General features: G+C 39.0%; 1 protein-coding gene across 2 annotated transcripts in view; it reads left to right on the forward strand.

The window, feature by feature from the left end:
• tmem132e (transmembrane protein 132E) overlaps positions 1 to 19,606 on the forward strand; it is a 279,565-nt gene that overhangs the window by 180,146 nt on the left and 79,813 nt on the right. Inside the window, exons 1-2 of one of the 2 annotated variants that reach the window (XM_026327514.1) lie at positions 10,887 to 11,262; positions 11,913 to 12,879. In XM_026327514.1, coding sequence (XP_026183299.1) covers positions 11,184 to 11,262; positions 11,913 to 12,879 — 1,046 coding nt within the window. In that variant the 5' untranslated portion in view covers positions 10,887 to 11,183. Of the gene's footprint in view, positions 1 to 10,886; positions 11,263 to 11,912; positions 12,880 to 19,606 lie in introns of those variants that run through there. The other variant, XM_026327515.1, reaches the window with a different exon arrangement.

Consider the following 19,606-nt stretch of genomic DNA (forward strand, 5'->3'; position numbering starts at 1 on the left):
TGTATTTAGGAATTTGGATCCCCTACTTTTTTTATGGGCAAGTTCTTGTCCTCACACCCCCTTTTTAGCTTGCCGTTAGGATGATGTGGCAGCTCCCTGTGTAACCCGTCACCATGGGAACAAAACGACTAAAAGCTGTGTGTTTGTGTGACAGTGATATGAAGGAAATCTGAAACAAAGATATTGTTTCTCTTTTCCAAGGGTTCAGAGGCATTCCACACAGAAAGGCTGCCATGACACTATGAAGAGCTGCCATGACACTATGAAGAGCTGCCGTACAATAGACCTCCACCACAATAGACCAAAGGCGCCACAAGCAGTGGATTAGCTGTGAAACCAAAATGTGATGTGGGTCCCCTGAGGGGAAATGGGAATATTGTTTTAACCAGGGCCTCTCGACATCAAAGGTGTATGATGTCATATGAGAATATTTTACCCTGATGTCATGAGAGAGGCTACTGAGGTGTCGGTCTAAGCTTTTTTGTAGAAAGATATGAGTTTATTAAGTATGTGATCATTCAGATTTTAGAATTGTTGAAAGATAGAAAAGATCTTTTTCCCTTTTTATAAATGTCACTGGTCTCCTCATAAACAGAAAGTGGGGCTCAGTTCAGGCCTATATGGAGCTGCAAAAGACAACAAAGCTCAGAGGCAGTGATGACAACATGGCCCAATGTTATATAAACCTGAACTTGTGGCTACTCATCCTTTTTGTATTGCTGATTTAATATCTCATCATCTGTTGAAATGTCAGTGTCTCCTGCATTTGCATTGTCCTAAAGTGCCGCCCTTCCTCTGAAGAAAAATAAAACAGATGTTAGAGAACAAAAAAGTAGCTGTATCATCAACGCATTGACAGTAGTCTGTAAAGGAGGGGCTGTGTAGTGTGAACAGTGCTTTATGCACAGTGAGAGCCAAAAAAACATAACCCTTGATTATGTTAGGTGTATGAATTTAAAAGCGGAACTAAGGTCTGCTAATCATGGCAACAATTTCCCCCAACACAGGGAAGTGATGAGGATGGATGATAGGCATACAAAGTATAGGACTGTACTGAGGACAGCGTGTGATTAGGTGTACTGAAGGCAGTAAAACCCTTGTAGTTTTGGGTAAATATTCACAAAGTAAACATAATGTGTCATGTGCTTCAAGTCACTTTTGACTCTTTAATGAATAATCCACAACCACAATCTTTCTCTAACCTCATACAAGTGTTGCAGATGCTGTAAACAGCCTTTAAAATTTAATTATGCTTTAGTTCTGTGGGACTATGAGTTGAGATTGCACTGCAGGAGCTGATAATGTGGGAAAACAAATAAAAGACCTTGTTGGTAAACATTTATTGGTACCTTCAGTGTGAAATGTTGGTAAATTTCTAAATTCAGTATCATAGAAAACATATGCAAGCAACATTGTATTAATGGACAAGTCTTTTCCAAAGGCGACACTATAGAATGTAACTAAAGAAATCAGAAGACTCACCAGGTATAGGTAAAGCCAAACTGGATGTTTCCGTTTCATGTCCACCCTCCCTCTGTAACTACTGTCAAGCTGCCTCGAGCAAAGGAGACAGACCATCAACGTTTTTGTGGTTAACAAGAGGAAGATGATTGTGGTCACACCAGGTGGCTCTAAGGTTTATGGGCGGACCGACCTAAAATCATTTAGGCTCACTAATAGCTTTCCTGAACAACAAAGGTCAACACCATTACTAAATGAAATGCACATCAGTGAGGGGATGAAGAGCATCTCTGCCGGCAAAGAGATGTAATCAGAGGCAGGGAAATCAAAAGCAGAGGGGAAATATCCACCTTCATGCTGTCTACAACCCGATGGAAAATAACACATATGTCTACAAACCAATCTTATTTCCTTATTGCTGCTATTCCCCAGGAGCCAAAATGAGGCCTCATTTTCATTTTGCCATTGGAAAAGAAATGATGACATAATAGGAAATGCTTTGGAAGGTTTAGCTGATCACCCATAAATTATAGTTTATTTATATTGAAAAGTAAGTGTTGTGTGATCTCATCATTGTACAGATTTCTCAGATGAGAAGCCTGTACTAGAAAACACATCCTATTTGAAAACACTAACAACATAATTACTCACTGAATGTTTGAATCTGTCAAAACTGAAATACTAAACACATTTAGTCTGAAATCTTTGTGTAGTAATAAGTTTTTTTTTCTCACTTTTTGATATATACTGTAGTTATACACTCACAAAAATTATAATTTGCAGCTCAACTAAGAACCAAGCTTAGAAGACTCATCACCATTGTGTGATTAACAAAGAACGTGAATCAAAGCTTTTCCTGAGAAACGGATTTGAAAGCGTCGAGGCCACGCGTAGATCAGTCATCTCTCATACCTTTTTTAAACAGTCTTGTTTGATGAGTAGATGGCTGTGTGAGACAAAAGAGTTGTCCTTCATCAAATTAGTTTAACAACCTGGAAAATAATTGTAGCTGATTATTGGTATTGTTACCATGATGTAGAGGGATGTTAAAATCACAACCAACTTTCTGCTTAGTGAGACTTAAGCTGTTTAAAGTTTCTTGTTGAATCTATTTAGATGAAACACAAGCAGTCTTTTCTGATTTTATGTCGAAACAACAATGCTTAATGGTATCAGGCAATTGTGATGAATTGTTTGCAGCCTGCGCAGAAAAAAAAGGCCCTTTGGTCTTGGATACTGGGGTACTTCCCAGAACTGGTTGCATGAACTCTGTTCATGGGATTTGTTAATAACATTTGATAGTAGCAGCCTTATTATTTAATAATAATTTATTTGTGCCAATACATGGGGGTGTCCAACACAAGAAGGCTGAGAACATACAGAGAATTTGCATAAAAAGTATCTTTATCCAGTGTTTTATTCTCTGACAATGTTCAGCAGAGCTTTATTTTCCCAAAAGAGCATAATGTAGCATTAATTAGACTCCCAGTGATTACAGTAAAAGTCAGGAAGCAGCCTTTGCCAGTGAATACGTTAAGTTACCCTTATTAGTCCCACAATGGGGAAATTCCATTACCACCAAAAGGTGCGCACACACAGCAGTGAACACACACCCGGAGTAGTGGGCAGCCATTGCTGCGGCACCCGGTTGGGGGTCAAGGGTCTAACCTCAGTCGTGGTATTGAAGGTGGACAGGGTGCTGGCTATTCACTCCGTCCCACCAACAGTTCCTGCTGGACCTGAGACTCAAACCTGCAATTTTCAGGTTATAAGTCCAAGTCCAACTCCCTATCCATTAGGCCACGACTGCCCCGAATACAGTGAAATTAGAGTCACAAACCTGAGACTTTTTAAAATGAGCATCCGACCACATTAGGTTAGCTTCAGTCTATGAATGATATGCCAAATAATGTTAGAGCTATCGTGTACCTGTGAATTGCATGCATCAGCATTGTCCTTCCACTGCTCAGGGCAAAGCAATTGACAGCTTTGTCAAAATGCTGGTCCAAAATGGAAGTAAATTGAGTGTAATGCAGTACGCGCTCTCATTTTTATGGGCGTAACATGATATATTTTCTTTTATTCAAATCAGTTAGGAGTCCTTTTATTTATTTATTTTTGGCTTATTTGGCTTATTTGTGTGGCTTATTTTAGATGTTTGGCCTGTTCATTTAAGAAGATGTCATCATTTTAGATTAAAATGACTATAATGCTCCATAAAAAAAAAAAAAGATAAGAAGAAGCTTTATTGATCGCCATGGGGAAATTAGGTAGTTGCATCAGCAAAAGTAATGGGATTTAGCAGGGCAATAAAATGAAGTTTAGGGATAAAAATTGAATCTAGAACAAGCAACGAAACAGTAAAACTAATGAAAAAGCGACAGTAAAGAAATTAATTAGCTATAAATGGTTTAATTACACAGACAGTATACTTATCTGACAGAAATTTGATGTATAGGAAGGAACTTGCAGACAGTATGCAGTATGCAAACACAGATTCATGCATTCAGTTACAAAAATCTTGATTAATAAACTAAACTAAATCAAAACTTAAGAGCTAGCGAAAGAATTTAAAGTTTACTGGCTAAAATAATACAGTAAATTCTTCTGTACAATTCTTTAGTGTAGGAAATCATTTTGCAACTGGCTGCTGTATAATAACATGAGGCTCAGTTTACCTCACACAGAGTATACCCTATGGGAAACTCTGTTGTCTAGAGCCCTATAGGTTGCGTCAGCCTCAGATCGTATTGAGCCACAGATCATGCTGCCACTAGGCATTTGCATCTTTTCATCAATACACTGCTAATGCATGCAGCTGCTGTGCCTACAAGGCTCCATTTGGCAGTGGAGAAACATAAGACAGCACAGTGAGTGAAGGAACACACTTCACTACACGTAGTAAACATCTGCACCTTCATAGGTCATTTGGACTGTGTGATCATCGTTACAGGCCTTTGTTGTCCTCTTCAAAATTTATTTTTCTCCTAATGCATTGCTGCATTCATTTCTGGTCAGTGTTAACATTTATTACCAACTTTAGCTGGCTTGAAATTGTGTTATCGACCATAGTAAAAATTATGTCCACTATCATTTTTGGCAAAATTAAATAATTAACATGGGGTCACACAGTGTGGACTTTTCAATGTAGTCTGTAGTCAGATTGGTAATGTAACAATGATTATTATTATGTATGCTTTATGTATATGAGTTTAATTATGCAGCTCAAAAAGGTGTTAAGATCCAAAATATCCTAACCTGTAGTGTGTTTATTTGAAAATACGAAGCAAAAATATAGGTATACATGATTTGTACGTTAGAGGCTAATACTTGCAACAGCATTGGTTCGTTCCATTAAGATTATAGTTTATTTGATGACGAGATTTAAATTGCTGGGCTTATGCATAAAAGATTGTAGAAGCTTTCATGATAAAACTGAGCAGATAAATTGATGTTCATTTATATCAAAATGCCATTCTTTATTACTGTTCAAGGCTACGTTTAGTGAAAAAGTAATCATTATTAGTCTGAAGGTTCAATGTTTGCATGTTTGTGCTTCATCAACTGACGGTGGCTTTAGCCTTGAATCACTCACGCTAGCTTTCATGATCAAGAAAAACATCAGGAAGAAACTGAGATAGTGAGTGATAATAATGTTTACATCTCTAAGGAGTTCTTAAAGCAAAACGTACCATGTTTTACCTTGCCATGTGTCTTTTAACATAACTAAATGATAGATTCTTAGCAGATCTTTAATCAGAAGATCACCATGTTATGTTCTGGCTCAGGACTGATCCAGTCTGCTGGACTAGATCAAGGCGACTGGTAATATACTGTAAATTATGGATGAATTTTATGGATGCGTTTGGAGGGCTGGGTATTGTTCAGGACGATACATACCTCGATATAGTGTGATACAGTACGCTATGATACAATATGATATGAAACTGGGGCACTGCAAGAGTGTATTGATATTAGGGTCTGAAATGTCAATATTGTATTTTTTTGAAAAAATACTGATATATCTAAATATCGTTTTTTTTGTTTTGTTTTGTTTTTGTTTTTGTTTTGTGTAGCCTTAGCATGTAGAGGATCAATGATGAAATGTTTTATTTCCCACTGATGGTGTCACACAGCTTGTTTCACAGTGGTTATTTTTCCTTTTTCATAGTCACATCATGCCTCATTAAAGCTGTGCTATCAATGTGGAAATACACTGTTCTTAGCCTCAAATACAAAGTTCAACAGAAAAGAGAAAACTCTTTCTTCACTAATTGAGACCCTGTCGATTCAGTAAATTACATCCTTGCAGCAGACAATTGTTGTCCACAGGAAGTGATTGATTGAAAACTGAGAGCAGATTTCAGTCTCCTATCTCCCTGCCCCCCCCCCCCTGCCCCCACCCTCCCCAGTGACTGCACTTTTGCAGAGGAAGTTGGCCTCTTTAGTCACTAGTCATTCATCATTTACTTCCTTTTGTTCAATCAATCCAATTTCAAGCAAGCATGTTTGCAAAAGAAATAGAAAAAATATAAAAATACAATATAAAAAAGGTTGAAATATCCAAGGATTTTTTTTCAAAAAAAAAAAAAAAAAACATCAGGTTTATTACTACGAAATTTCCAAAGAATGTTGAATGTCCAAATAAGAGTAATCAGACTAATGATTAATGACAAATCTACATGAGGTTTCTAAGACACACTACTTTCAGTGTTATGTTGAATAAAATTGAATTTACCATATCACAAGTCATAACAATTATCATAATGGATGGAAGAGAAGGATTTTGCTCTTTACCATATTTTTGATATAGAATCAGAGATGAGCATCAACAGTAGATACAGAAAGACTGAATTACAGTTTCACTGTTTTCTCTAAAGGAGGACAGGATGTTCATCCTCACGCGAACTGGAACAATTGTTTAACAATTGCTAAAAGGTTTTTAGCAATTTCTTCACGTTAATATGTGGGGTCACCACCATGCACAGTCTCCATGTGTCAAATAAAGATCAATGTCCTCTGAATCTAATTCCTGGCTGAAATAGATGAATGATAGGCTGCCTGTTACTGCTCTGACTTTGGCAGATCATTAGCCTTGTTTATTTGTCTTATCACATCAATCAAATTTAGATATATGATTCCATGTTCTGGTTGATGTATTGTTCATAAATGTGATAAATGAGAAAAGCATCTGATGAAAACACTTCTTCAGTTTTTACACTGCGTCTTGTGAACGCTACTCATGGCCATTTCATGATGTGACCACTGTGGAGCCAGATAGCGCACACACTGCAGCCGTGGACCTTAGATTTAATTAGGTTTCATATCTGTGTTTCTGCTTCACTGGGATGTCAGTTTCACATCATGTGATTTCTGACATGCTCATTCACATCTTGGATATATTTAATCAGATGGAAATGTGTTAGACGTGTGTGCATGCCTCTGAGGTCATATAATGTAGTGATATATATATCACAAATAATTTGTAGAATGACTGCTGCTTTACTCAGGATTTGATTTCCTGAAAACACATGGGCTGGAAAAACTTCCCCAATGAGACCTGAACTTGAACTATGCACTTAGATGAAAACTGATGAAATACAAAGCCGCACAGGGTTTGAGCATGTTCGGCATAATCCAGCCGCAGTCCAATTGGAAAGGTAACGAGACTAACTCCACCAGCGTTTCAAGTGCTAATACAGTCTTTATCCTCCGGCTAACATATCTTTTCATCTGCACTTTGTGTTGCATTCATAGCTAATTGAATGATAATGTGAACCATTTTAGATCATGGGTTTTTATGAGCATACAAGTCTCAGCAAAATTGGAAAATGAACAAAGAATTCTAAAATTAAAAGTTGACAAAAAGTGCAATAACAGTGGTTAAGTGTGTTCTCACACTGTAGGGCACTGCTATGTATTTTCTTGAGTGATTCAAACTGAGGTGTTATTTCTCCATTCCAAATGTAATCGCTGTATACTGAAAGCAAAGTAAAAGAAGAGAGAGAAAGAAGGCTAAGATAAAGATCGATAGGGAAACCCTTGGCGCTGGAACATTAGTAATGCTATAAGGATGCTCCATCCCTCTCTAAATCCTCTCAACAATTTTTCCTGACCTTTTACTTGAAGAGACGTTTATGCACTTCTCTTTACCAGGATCAAATGTCTGCCCTTCTCATAACATCGTCTCTATATATTTCTCCTTGACTTGGCATCAGCTTTTATGTTTGACAGCTTTTGTATGGGCAGTAAGGCATGCTGCTAAGTGTTTTATCTAACTATGGAACTATGGAACAAAGCTGTTCATATTTTATTGTGCTGAATGTTTTTGAAGTGATTGAACAACAGCTACTTTCAGATCATTCCGAATTTGAATGCCTAGAATATGCAGCATACGCATTTGGGATGAAAAAGATATTATTTGAGAGTGTATCTGGTTGTACCATTATAAAACACATCATCCCAGGTAATTATTTACCTGGGAAACCAGACTTTTTCCAAAAATTTTCATCCTAAGATTTTTGTCACCACAGTAGTTGGGCCAAGAGTTCAGTTCTCACCCAGTGATTTTGCAGTGAGGATTTTAAATGATTTTAGTACAGGACAAGAAAAGAATTGTCAAACAAATTCTGTCATGCATTAGCTTGTTAAAAAGTTTGTTTTGGATGTGTTTTAAAGTCAATCTAGTTCTAACACATGAAACTTCAATAAAGGCATGATTATCAAATCTGCAGTATTATAGTTGGAATCATTAGGTTGTCTTTGCAGGCAGCCACTGGAATAATAATAGAAGTAGAACAGCATTTCTTGAGCCTCATAGTGGCCCAGTAGTTTCATTAATTGACATCAGACAAAGTAATCTGATGAATAGAAATTGGGCTTAGACGAGACATCCATTCATTCCCCCATGACACGCACATATACACAGAGCAGATGTTTCACGTAATGGGAGCACAACAGGAAGAGAATTCAATTCAATTTGGCCTGAGGTCTAATAGGACATCAAGTGGAAGAATAAGGCGATAGGGTTTCACACTGGAAGCCCATCTGTGTCCATGCTTCCCTTCAAACCCACCTACCTAGTGATGATGTTAGACTGAAATGAGACAAGAGCACCCTGATGTATCATAGGCTGTAATCACCTTCTCAAATGACTCTATCAGGCTTCTAGGTTGGGAGCAAGGGGCAAGGGCTTGTTTTGTTCTATGATATTCAACGCATACATTGTCATTATACTGTTTCATTGCATTCAAGAGGGATTAGGGGACTCCTGGGCACTAGCCACTGTCAGGCATAACATGAAAGCATCACAATCATTGTTAGTGTACAGTCCCTAGCGGTTAGCCAGAGGCAACAAACCATTGTGCTTTTGGCAAAATAGGCTCTTTTTTTTTTTTGCATTGTACCTTGTTCCAACAATATCTTCTACAAGATGTTACAGCATACATTATTTATGGACTTTTGCAATGTTATGCAACACATATGTACATGCTAAAATCTATCTGTAATGTAATCACTTAATCTTACAAATCCTGAGATCATATTGTGCCAAGCTAGTTGTACTGAAATTATATAAATTAAACAAGTTGCCATCAGTCAGACCTCAGGAGAGAGCTCTTCTGCCTTTTAATTTGAATCATTTGTGCATATTTTACCAGTATCCTAGATTCACTGCTTCACTTTGCCAAATTTCTTCTTCGCGTTCTGCTCCTGCTGTAGAACTATCTGAGTTAATTCAACGGCTTTGATGTGGCCCTACAGCCTCCTTGTCTTTAAATGAACATATGCAGGAGAGAGGAGCAGTCAACAGTGTTGATTCAGAAGCAAACTGCTTTAAAAACCAAATTACCATTAACAGTAGCAAGCTGGAAACCATTTTGTTTTGGGCTGTTTGGCCAGCAGCAGGTGCTTGTGGAACACATGGAGACACATTCCTTTAAGTGCCTTGCTCAAGGCTACCTTGCCGGTAGTTTGGAAGGCAGGGGAGAACGTTACAAATTCACTTTTAAAAGTCCCAGCAGGTCTGGGAATTCAAGGTTTCTCAGAGCTCTAGGCTACTGCTGCCTTAAGACATAGCGAGATAGATGGAGCAAAGTGGTAGGTAATGTTGTTCTAATATCGACTTACTTTTTAAACACAGCAATAAAATCATATAGAGTTTTAATGATGGAAAGATAAAACAGGGCTCTTTTGATATTAACACTGACAAGCATAGCAGGCATATAACCTTATATGTGAGGCACATATTCTCTTTCCCTGAGGCTAAGATTACTCGTCTCACAATTTTGTAACACTGTCATGTGACTGGTATAATATACAGTAATGGTGGAAGATTTCAATGGTGTCTTTGCGTTTGGACCTAGGAGAATTCAGGATATTGAAATCTGGTAGAGGAGCCCTTAAGGAACTTTGTGGATTGCTGTGCATATTTGTCGCTTTTAATTTTGATCAAGCCAAGAGCAGCTCCTCTTTCCAAACACACCAACACGCACACATTCCTGTGGGGTGGAGAGCTTCAGGTCGATAAAGACTAGACAGCCTCTAAGTAGCTTCTCTCATCATTATAGTTCCTCCAGCTTTCTCTTTGGCTACGACTGCTCATTTGTACGTGCGGAATGTTTCCTCAGCTTTTGTTACCCCCACTGTTTGCCATTCAGTTCTTGAGGCCCACACACACAAGTGCACACATATCCATGGATCCCGCTCTCCTTTATTATGGGAATTCCAGGCACATGTGAGTGAAGCATTGAGCAGTACAGATACCCCTCCCCCCTACAGCCGGTATCCCCTCATTCTCATGGATTTCTCATGGGGCTAAGCAGACGAAAAAGGGGTTGGGGGGTGGGGGGTGAAGGAGGAAGGGGAGGAGGAGAAGGAAGGGAGTACTGGGCTAATTCATCAATAATCTTTACCTAATCCCTCCCTCTCTCTCTACCTCTAACTCTCTCTCTCTCTGCCTGGAGGCATTCAAGCCAAAAAAAAATCCATCCCCCACCTCAACCTCACACACACACACCCAATGCTTATACTCACACTTGCATGTGCACACACACACACACACACAGACACACACAAGAGTCTGCCTGAACATGTCCAGAAGGAGAGGATGATTCGAGCTGGAGAGTGTTATTTCTTTCACCTCTGTGTGTGTGCCGGTGTGTGTGGTGTAAATTGAGTCCTTTGAGGGCTGTGTGTCTCAGCTCAGACCGGGAGCTAAAATAGTGATTATAGACTAGAGGCTAGGTGTGGCAAGATGGGGCGGTGTCAAAGGCTTTGTCTGTACAGCCCACCAACCGGGAGGAGGCTCTGCCTGTCTGTCAGAGTCTGTCCTGAAGCCATACATTGAGTAAAAGAGCTGCTGCGTGGGGCTGAATCACTCTTAAACCAAGACCTAAGCCACAGGGAATTAGACAAGCACAAGTTCAAGAAGCTCAGTGGAACCTTTGTACCCAACAAGAACATGAGCAAGTGAAGAAGTGTGGGAGTGTATTGCTGTTTTCTTTCTTTCTTTCTTTTTTCTTTGTTTTTCTTTTTTGTTTTTTTGCAACACATGGCAAAGATTTTCTAAAAAGAATCTGAAAAAGAAGACAAAGTTTTGTGGAGTGCCCACTGAGTAACGCAGCGTATTGAAGAGGTTTTCCTTTTGGGGAATTCAAATAGATCCTCTTGATTTTATTTTTACATTTAAAGGATGACTTTTCAATGATAAAACGATTTGGAATATGGGACTTTTAATCTATGATTTGGACCATGGGGACAGGCAACTGTGTTTTTGTGCTCAGCTCTGGCTGATTTTGATAAGTATGTCACATTTTTATCTGTTTGTTCTACAATGACTTTGCCCTACTTTGATTTCACTAGAGCAACTTAGGTGTTAAGCTTATGTTGACTTGAATTTCTCAACAAGTGCAGTGCAGCATGTTGGATAACAATGTATTTACTGCAATATTCAAAATATAAACCAAAGACTTTGACTTTATCTATAATTTACTTACCTTTAGGTCCTTCGTGAGGGCCTGAAGATAACTTTCTATCTGTCAGTGCTGTAAAAGAGTTTGATGACTTCAAATTGGTGAAAAGCCAAACTGATTGAATGTGTCATTACTCCCCAGATAAAGATCACTGATTGTGCACCTTGTTAATGCCAGCAACATGTTTCATTGGATAGAGTGTGCTCTGGATGCTTGACATGTATTGGCAAGTTATCATTTGATTAATGTGTGTTGACCTTTTCTCCTCTTCTCTGTATGGTTGGCTGAGTCAAGCATATTCTGTTTACAACATATTCATTGTTTTTGTTTTAGTGACCAATCCTTTTTACATCTCTTTGTCTCTATCACACTATAGCTCTTTTAAAATTACTGTTTAACTTAGCAATAAAAAAAAAAAAAAACAGAAGAGGTACGTTATTTAAAAGTTTAAACTTCATCTTCTTCTTTCTGTCTTCACAGCTCTTGCAGGTAAAATCTCACCAACCAGCTCAGATGCCCTCCTCAGTTCCTCAGCAATGACAACCAGTCCTTCACCACCCAATCTGTACCTTCCTGCCAACTTTAAAATGTCCAATGCACAACTGGCTTTCTTTTTGCGGGAGGCTCAGATCACAGGACAAACAGTTGGCAGCAACAGCAGGAGCAGCAGTAGTCCCAGCACTGGACACCCACTGCAGCGCTCTGAGAGTTTTGTGGTTTTCCAGACGAAAGACCTCCCTGCCATCAACATAAGCTTTGGGCCTTTTGCCCGGGACCAGGCCCTATCAAAGGAGTTGCTCCAGCCAGCTAGTCCACTGGATATTCCTGGCCAGCTGACAGTCAACTGGAAGGTGCGGGCTTTCATTGTCCAGGCCCGAGTCTTCTCCAACAACCCCACAGTCCAGGTGTTTTTCTACATAGCTGGACGTGACTGGGATGACTTCAAGGCTCAGGACAAGCTGCCCTGTGTCCGTCTGCATGCCTTCCGGGATGTCCGTGAAATTAAAACCTCCTGCCGCATGAAAGGCAACCTAGCACAGTGCTTGGCCCAGCTGGAGCTGCCTCCGTCTTGGTTTAACACCAACGTGGCCCCACTGGGTCGGAGGAAAGGCTCCGGTGATGGGATCATGGATGGGCTAATCAGTGAGACCCTGCAGGCTGAGCTATACTACACACTCCATGAGCCTAATTTGGAGGGGGAGTGCACTCAAGGTTCAGCTCATAGGGCTGGTGGTCTTTCCAGGGGAGAGCCTCCGTCACAGCACCCTCTGCTGCGCATTGGGAGCATCAGCCTGTACCAGGCCAGTCAAGAGCAGCTGCTGGTAGACAAGCAGTTAGACAAGAACATGTTCCTTAGGCTGCCTGAGAAGCCCCTGAAACCTGGAGAGACCCTCAAAATCTTCCTCTACTTGATGCCCAACTCCACTGTCGAACAGTTCAGCCTCAAGTAAGTCTCCTTAAACATGTACACTGAACACATACTCTGTGTGCTGTTACCCAATTCATTCTGTTCCCATCCTGAATTTCACATTTAATGTGTTTCTATTCACATATTTACCCTTTGTAAAAAATCTGATCAAGCTGTTGACATGCACAGCAGAGCTCATTCTGCATTTTCCCTGTTTTCATGCAGTCATATACACAAGAATTATTGATGAATAGATTATTACTCTGCTTCCCTGTATCCCTCAGCCAACATTTGTAATTTCTCTCCTGTCAAAGCCCATCCCTTATATCTCTCCTTATAATTATGCTCACACATAGTTGCCTCCAATTTGTGCAAGGTTTATGCTTAAGGCAGTGAGACTACATGTAAACAAAGCTATGCAGTGTGAATGCTGCACCTTGTGAAGCCCAGAGTGGACAGGCTTTTCTAAAATACTGGTTTTACATCTCCAAATAGCCCTTCATTAACAGAACTATTATCATTGTACTGAATGTCTCGATAACAGTCTTAATAATCAGCCTCATTCACACCAACATAATTAGATAAAGGTTTTCCTATAATATCAAAACTAATTGCAGCATTTTATTATAGAAGATCACGGTGTGCATGTAATTGTGCCCACTGTTATATAATCCCAGTCCATGCAAAATTTTCTTTTTTGGGTCTTCAAGCTCTGAGTTGCAATGCCATTTATGTTCATTTTAGGTCTAAGGAGCCAAATGAGCATGTAATCACATATTTCATCCTTCTCATTAATTTCTCCTTCACTGAGCTAAGTAATGTGCCAGCAATAATTAAAGTCAGGTAAGATAAAGAGGGAAGACAGGGTTAAAGTCTAGCAACGCTGTCTGGTTCACCTTTTTGAAGTGGTGGCATAACACTGAGAGATTTCTTTTCTAAGCACAGGATCATATGAATAATTTTCAGCAAACTGCTGCTCAAAGCGGTTTGTGTTTAAAGTGCAGGACCTGTGTTGCCTGACCAGGTAATGGTTGTGGATCATGTACTGAAATACGGTGGTGTTTTAAGCTCATGCACTTATATGACAGTAAGGAACAAACTGTGGGAACAATGGTGGTAAAAGTATTATAGTATAAGTAGTACAGTTTTCAACACATGTTGCAAATATTTATGTAGTAATACCTACAGCAATCTACTGAATATTTCTCCGTCCAAATAATAATAGCTTGTGCTCATTATCTAACATCTGGTAATGAAAAACTGAATGATGTTTAAGGGCATGTAATTCATATTTCAACTGTAGAAACTCTGCTAAATCAATGCAGTCTTTTTTGTAATGTGTGATTCTACAGAAACATCTTCCATTATCCATTATTAACTATGGAAGAGCATTCAATGAACACTTAAATATTACATTGACTTCTTAGAGATGGAATAAAAGGAATGATTGAATTTAAATACATGTAATTTGTCCTCAAATTGCCAGTACATTCTAAATGTCCTCATTTTATTAGCATATAAATGGCAGAAAGCCATCAAACTAATAATAGAACTTTATCTGGGTTCATATTGCACATCTAGGAACAGTCAGAACCATGTTCCGTTTAGTTTTATGTGATTCAGCCTAGTTGATATTGAACTATATGAAGCTATGCCCAGTACAGGTTTAGTTTATGAAGTCCCTTTCACACTGCCATTGTATTTGATACATTTTATACTACTACTTTAGGTATTTGCCAGGATGGGTGGCAATGATACATACCTCTAGCAAAATGTAAGCATAATAACAAAATCAAGAAAGACGTTATGAAAAGAGCTTAAAGGAGCTTAAAGGAGATTTTGACATATTGCTTAATGTTACATTTCTGAGACTCAACCTCTGTCTGTCGAAACAGAGCTGAAGAAACATAAGGCTCGGCTCTCTGGTCTCTGCACTTTTTTTCTCGTCTCGGGTGTCAACACAGTATTCAGGGTTAGAGAATAAATGATTATTTGCACTTGACAAAGCTTGAGGAAAGTAAGTTTTTCTCCTGCTCACAGGCGTGAAGGCAGCAAGAATAATAGAAAAGTGAGGAACCCTTACAGAATAACTGAGGAACGATGATGAAACACGTCGTTAATATGATTGTTGAAATCTTAACAGTATCTGTTTAATGACTTCAATGTTGAGAGCTGCAGAATATTAATTAAGCTGCAATAACTCATTAACCTCTGACAGAAGCCAGTATAATTTCATAAATGGTTAATTAATCGTGATTCCTCCTACAGTACGACCTTTACGAGTTTTGACCCATAACCAAACCAAGAACATAGTGTAAATATGTGTTGGTACTGGGTGTGTTGGAAATTGGACAGATGACTGGCAAAACAATAAAATAACAAAATAAAACAACTTCCTGTACCTCACATAGTACAACAGTAGTATTTGTCGTATTTCTTTATGCTGGCAATAACAAGCCTTTCCAGTTTCAATTTTGAATAACTTTAAATTAAATCAAATTTTTCTTCATAGCCTGGTGATAAAATCTTGATAATAACCTCGTAACCACTTGTTGGTGTTTTTGTGAAAACCATCCATCCATCCATTTTGTATACCCGCTTAATCCTAACCAGGGTCACAGGGATCTGCTGGGGCCTATCCCAGCTCTTTTTGGGTGAAAGGCAGGGGTACACCCTGGACAGGTTTTTTTGTGAATACAAATATTAAATTTTAAATAAACCTCGATAAGGTTTAATGTTATGTCTGTATCTCTGGCCACAGCAGAAAACATACATTTGACCAGTGAAGCTGTTTTTGTATTACATAGCTATCCACCAGAAGGATTTGAGTTACATCTAATGAAACTTCATAAAACATTTTATTGTTATATCCTTTGGGAAATTACAAGAGCTCCCCCAGAGCAATTACAAAATGTGTAATCAAAAAGCAACTAAGTGCAACTTTGGACTTTTGCATTATAATTTTATTACACTTCTAAATTAGTTACATTTCACTAATAGTGGTGAAACTTTCCCAATGTTACCCTACAAAATTATCTACAAAATTCAGTTGAAAGAAAGTTACAGTATAATTCTTATTAACAAATTGTTTTAGGAAAGGTGAACTTTTGCCTATTTATGCTTTAGTATGTAAAGGAAGGTGTATGTGTAACCCACTCATAGCATTTCATGGAATGAACGTATCCCCACATACATCTGACATTAATGTATGTTTGTGTGTTTTTACAGATATTCTTACAGTCCTTCTTCTTGTAGCCACACTAGAGTGCTAACCATTCATTATGAAAATCCCAGCCACCCCAGGAATCTCAAGCATTTGTCTTCACAGCATCTGAGTAACATTTATACTCCTTAAGAGTCCCTCTCTGTGAAATGTATGATCTAGTGCCAGTCATAATACTGTGTTCTCACAATACATGATCACAATGTCTTCCATAACATCGAGTCACTGCCTGACAGTGTTCTTCCTTTTAGTGATGTGTGCCTTCATCTACAATCTAGATTACAAAATAGTTTCATTAAATCGGAGAAAAGCGTGGCTATGGGACGTCAAGACATGGTGTAACAAAGTTTTACAGCAAGGCTTTGTAGTACAAGGGGAAGGCTTTGTCATATCCCCTGCCTCTTGAAACATTTAGCTGACCATGTTAGCATCCATAAACCACTGCAGTTCTTAGGCAGGCTGCCTCTCTGAGCCCCTCGCAGGAATGGAAATGAGGAGTGATAAAACAGGAGAGTTAAAAAAAGGGTTGACGCCAAGAGAAGAAAGCCCAGTTTGAGCCTCCTGAGTGACTTGACTCAATAGGCTGTGCATTCAGTACGTCTGGAAGCCAACTGTCGAGTCGTCTCTACGCATTGAGGAAGATGATTAAACATGCAATAAGAAGCGTCTTTAAAGATGAATCAGAGGGCCTGCTCTTCCTCTATGCCTCCATCATTCCTCCCAATTTCCTTCCTTTTCAGTCATCCAGACTAGAAGACCTTTGACTTGTTATTGCGAATGATGACATGCCAGGCAGACATAGGGCAGAGCCCAGTCACTTGTGGAATCTGCTCTCATTTTCCCGTGGCCACAGTGGCACTGTCAGAAATGTGTACTGTGTGTGGCTGCACAACTACATGTCATGCATTAGGATGGGGAATAGTTGTGTGTCAAATTTAGTTACCATGGCGATACAATAAAAATATGCATGGCTGATTTAATGTTATCTACCACACTCTGCTCATCATGGTACAGACTGATATTGCTTTTCTGGATGAGTTTCCTTTGCACTTTAAATGTAATTTAAAAAGCTTGTCTTTAATGATCTACAATATTCTCACATCACCATTACAGATTGGTATTACAACCACAACAGTGACCTTATCAATCCACCATTCTGATCATTATTTTGTACAGGAAAAGTATTGTTTTGCACCAAAAGTGTTAATTTTCATAGTGTATTTTTGTTTAAAAGAAAGCAGAGTTGTGATTTCAACAGTAGAGCAAATGTCACAACACTGAATACATTAAATGATCTCTGAGAATTGCAGTACTAAAAAAAATAACACAGATCTTAGTGGCAAGGTATAATGGCTGGTAAAGTACCAAGGATCTCACAGGATGCTACTTAAAATACACCATGATTTTTGTGGTTAAATGGTTGAAAATCATTGTCTATGTTTATCCTTTAAGCTTAAATAACCTCTCTGTAAGTTACACGTCCAGCACCAAACAGCATTAAATGTAAATATTTGGCTCTTTTCATTAACATTTGGGACGGTCAAGAGATGTTTATACCATTGCAATTCCGTATTATGTTCTTAAATAGAAACATTGCCCTGTAATATTAAAAAGAAATCAGTCAAATCTCAGTAAATCTCCTAAACCAAGGTCTTGACTTGTTATTCTGCACATCTTTTTGTCACAGCTTCAAGGGTAACTAAACAAAGTCTCCGTAAATACCACTAAGTTATCCCAGTGTGCTTATGATGTCTCATTTTTCATTACTGAGCATCGGTTCTCTGGATGTATTTATTCACTTCTGTCTCCAGATGTACGCTACACTGTGTGATAAGTCAGTGCCTCCTCATGTACTGACAAAGGATTTCTCATTGGCTCACAGCCTTGCTGGGTCAGCTGGAGGAAAACTGTAACTGGCCAAAGAAATCCCAACTCAAGGCTTTCTGAGGAGCGTATATACATAGAGTATGGGTTGACAGTAGACGATGATGAATTACTCTTATTGTAGGATACACGTGAACATATGACCACTTAGCCTCGTCTATCTGTACGGTGCAATGCTCTTAGAAGAAGTGTAACACTACAGAGCCCTGGGTAAGCCATGCAGTATTCAAATGCCCTTGGCTTGATGGGACAAAGCACATTGGAAGCTAAAGAGAGTGACCCATATTCAGCAGAAGTGGCTTCATCCCCAGCAGCTACACGGTTGCTTGTGCCTTGTAGGGAACACAGCAACTTCATGACCTCAGCCTCTGCTTCTTGCCAGCTCTGCGATCTCTCTCTGCTCTGTGTCCCACGTCTCATTGTCACTGTCAGTGCTGGCTCGTCTTTTCCTGATGCTTTGATGGGAAATGTCAGCAACTCTCGCCGCGGAGCGTGCGCATGTTGAGATCATATGACTTGGGAATCAATGCCTCTGCCACGGGCCGTCTTGTCAGGACACATCGGGTGACATGGAGAAGCACTGTTTATCAGCACTCATCTGTGATAAAAGAGGAAGAGGTCAGGAGAGTCTTGCCTCCCTCAGAGTGCTTCCACTTTCACAATGCCAAAAAAAACGGAGCCTGTCCATTAGGCCATATTGGAATGCACCACCACTACTGCTGTCATCCATCCTTTCTTTCTGTCTTTCTCCATAGTGAACATGTTATTTGAGGTCAAACGTTTACCTTTGTGAACTTTATTGTGTGTGTATCTCCTCTTAAACACCTCTGGCACAAATCACTAACATGGGATATACTGTATGTGCCAAGACTGTAATGAAATGGACTGTTTGGGGCTCAGGTTAGTTTTTGAATCCTTAAAGGAAGTTGCATGTGTCAGCTTTCTGTGCCAGGCAAAAGCAGATATTTATGCAGGTTTATTCCAGTGCTTGGCTACTACTAAAAAAAATCTCAGCCCTTTTCTAACCTTGAATAAGCAAGCTGTATAACATTTTGTTAAGGTAATCCTACTTTATATGCTTGAAAGATTCCTATTTTAGACTCATATCTTCCGAGAACCCATTTGTATCCACAATGAGTCACTGAGTTTTTTTATGTGTTTTGAGACCAACAATAATGTACAACCAGTTTATTTAGACATGCTGTCTCAATCAACCCAAGCCTACAAAGATCATGAGTCAAGTATTCAGCTGTAAAGTAATTAGGCATTTACACATACAATCTCTGCATATTAACACTTTGATGTTAATTATTATTATAACACAGAAATGTTAATTATTATGCACATTTGTTAAGTAAAGCCCGGAGAGACTTTAATCAGCACATCTATCACATTCTGATCAGGGCACAGAGATTTGTGCACTGTTACAATGACCAGTGGAGATTTTTTTTTTTTTTTTAGCTCATATTCATTAAAAGATCTTCAACTCTGCTGCTCTGCTGCACCTGCCACTGGGCCTATTAAGCAAATATGTTGCATAGACAAACATTGTTCAGAGCCACAGAAATATTTTTTTAACGCTAGCAACGATCCCAGGCAGATTCATGTGTATTAAGGCATCTGGAAAGTTATAGTGTGGAAGAAGAATGTACAATTAGC

This window comes from Mastacembelus armatus, chromosome 14, assembly GCF_900324485.2.
Source record: "Mastacembelus armatus chromosome 14, fMasArm1.2, whole genome shotgun sequence".
In the NCBI taxonomy this organism is placed as follows: Eukaryota; Metazoa; Chordata; class Actinopteri; order Synbranchiformes; family Mastacembelidae; genus Mastacembelus; species Mastacembelus armatus.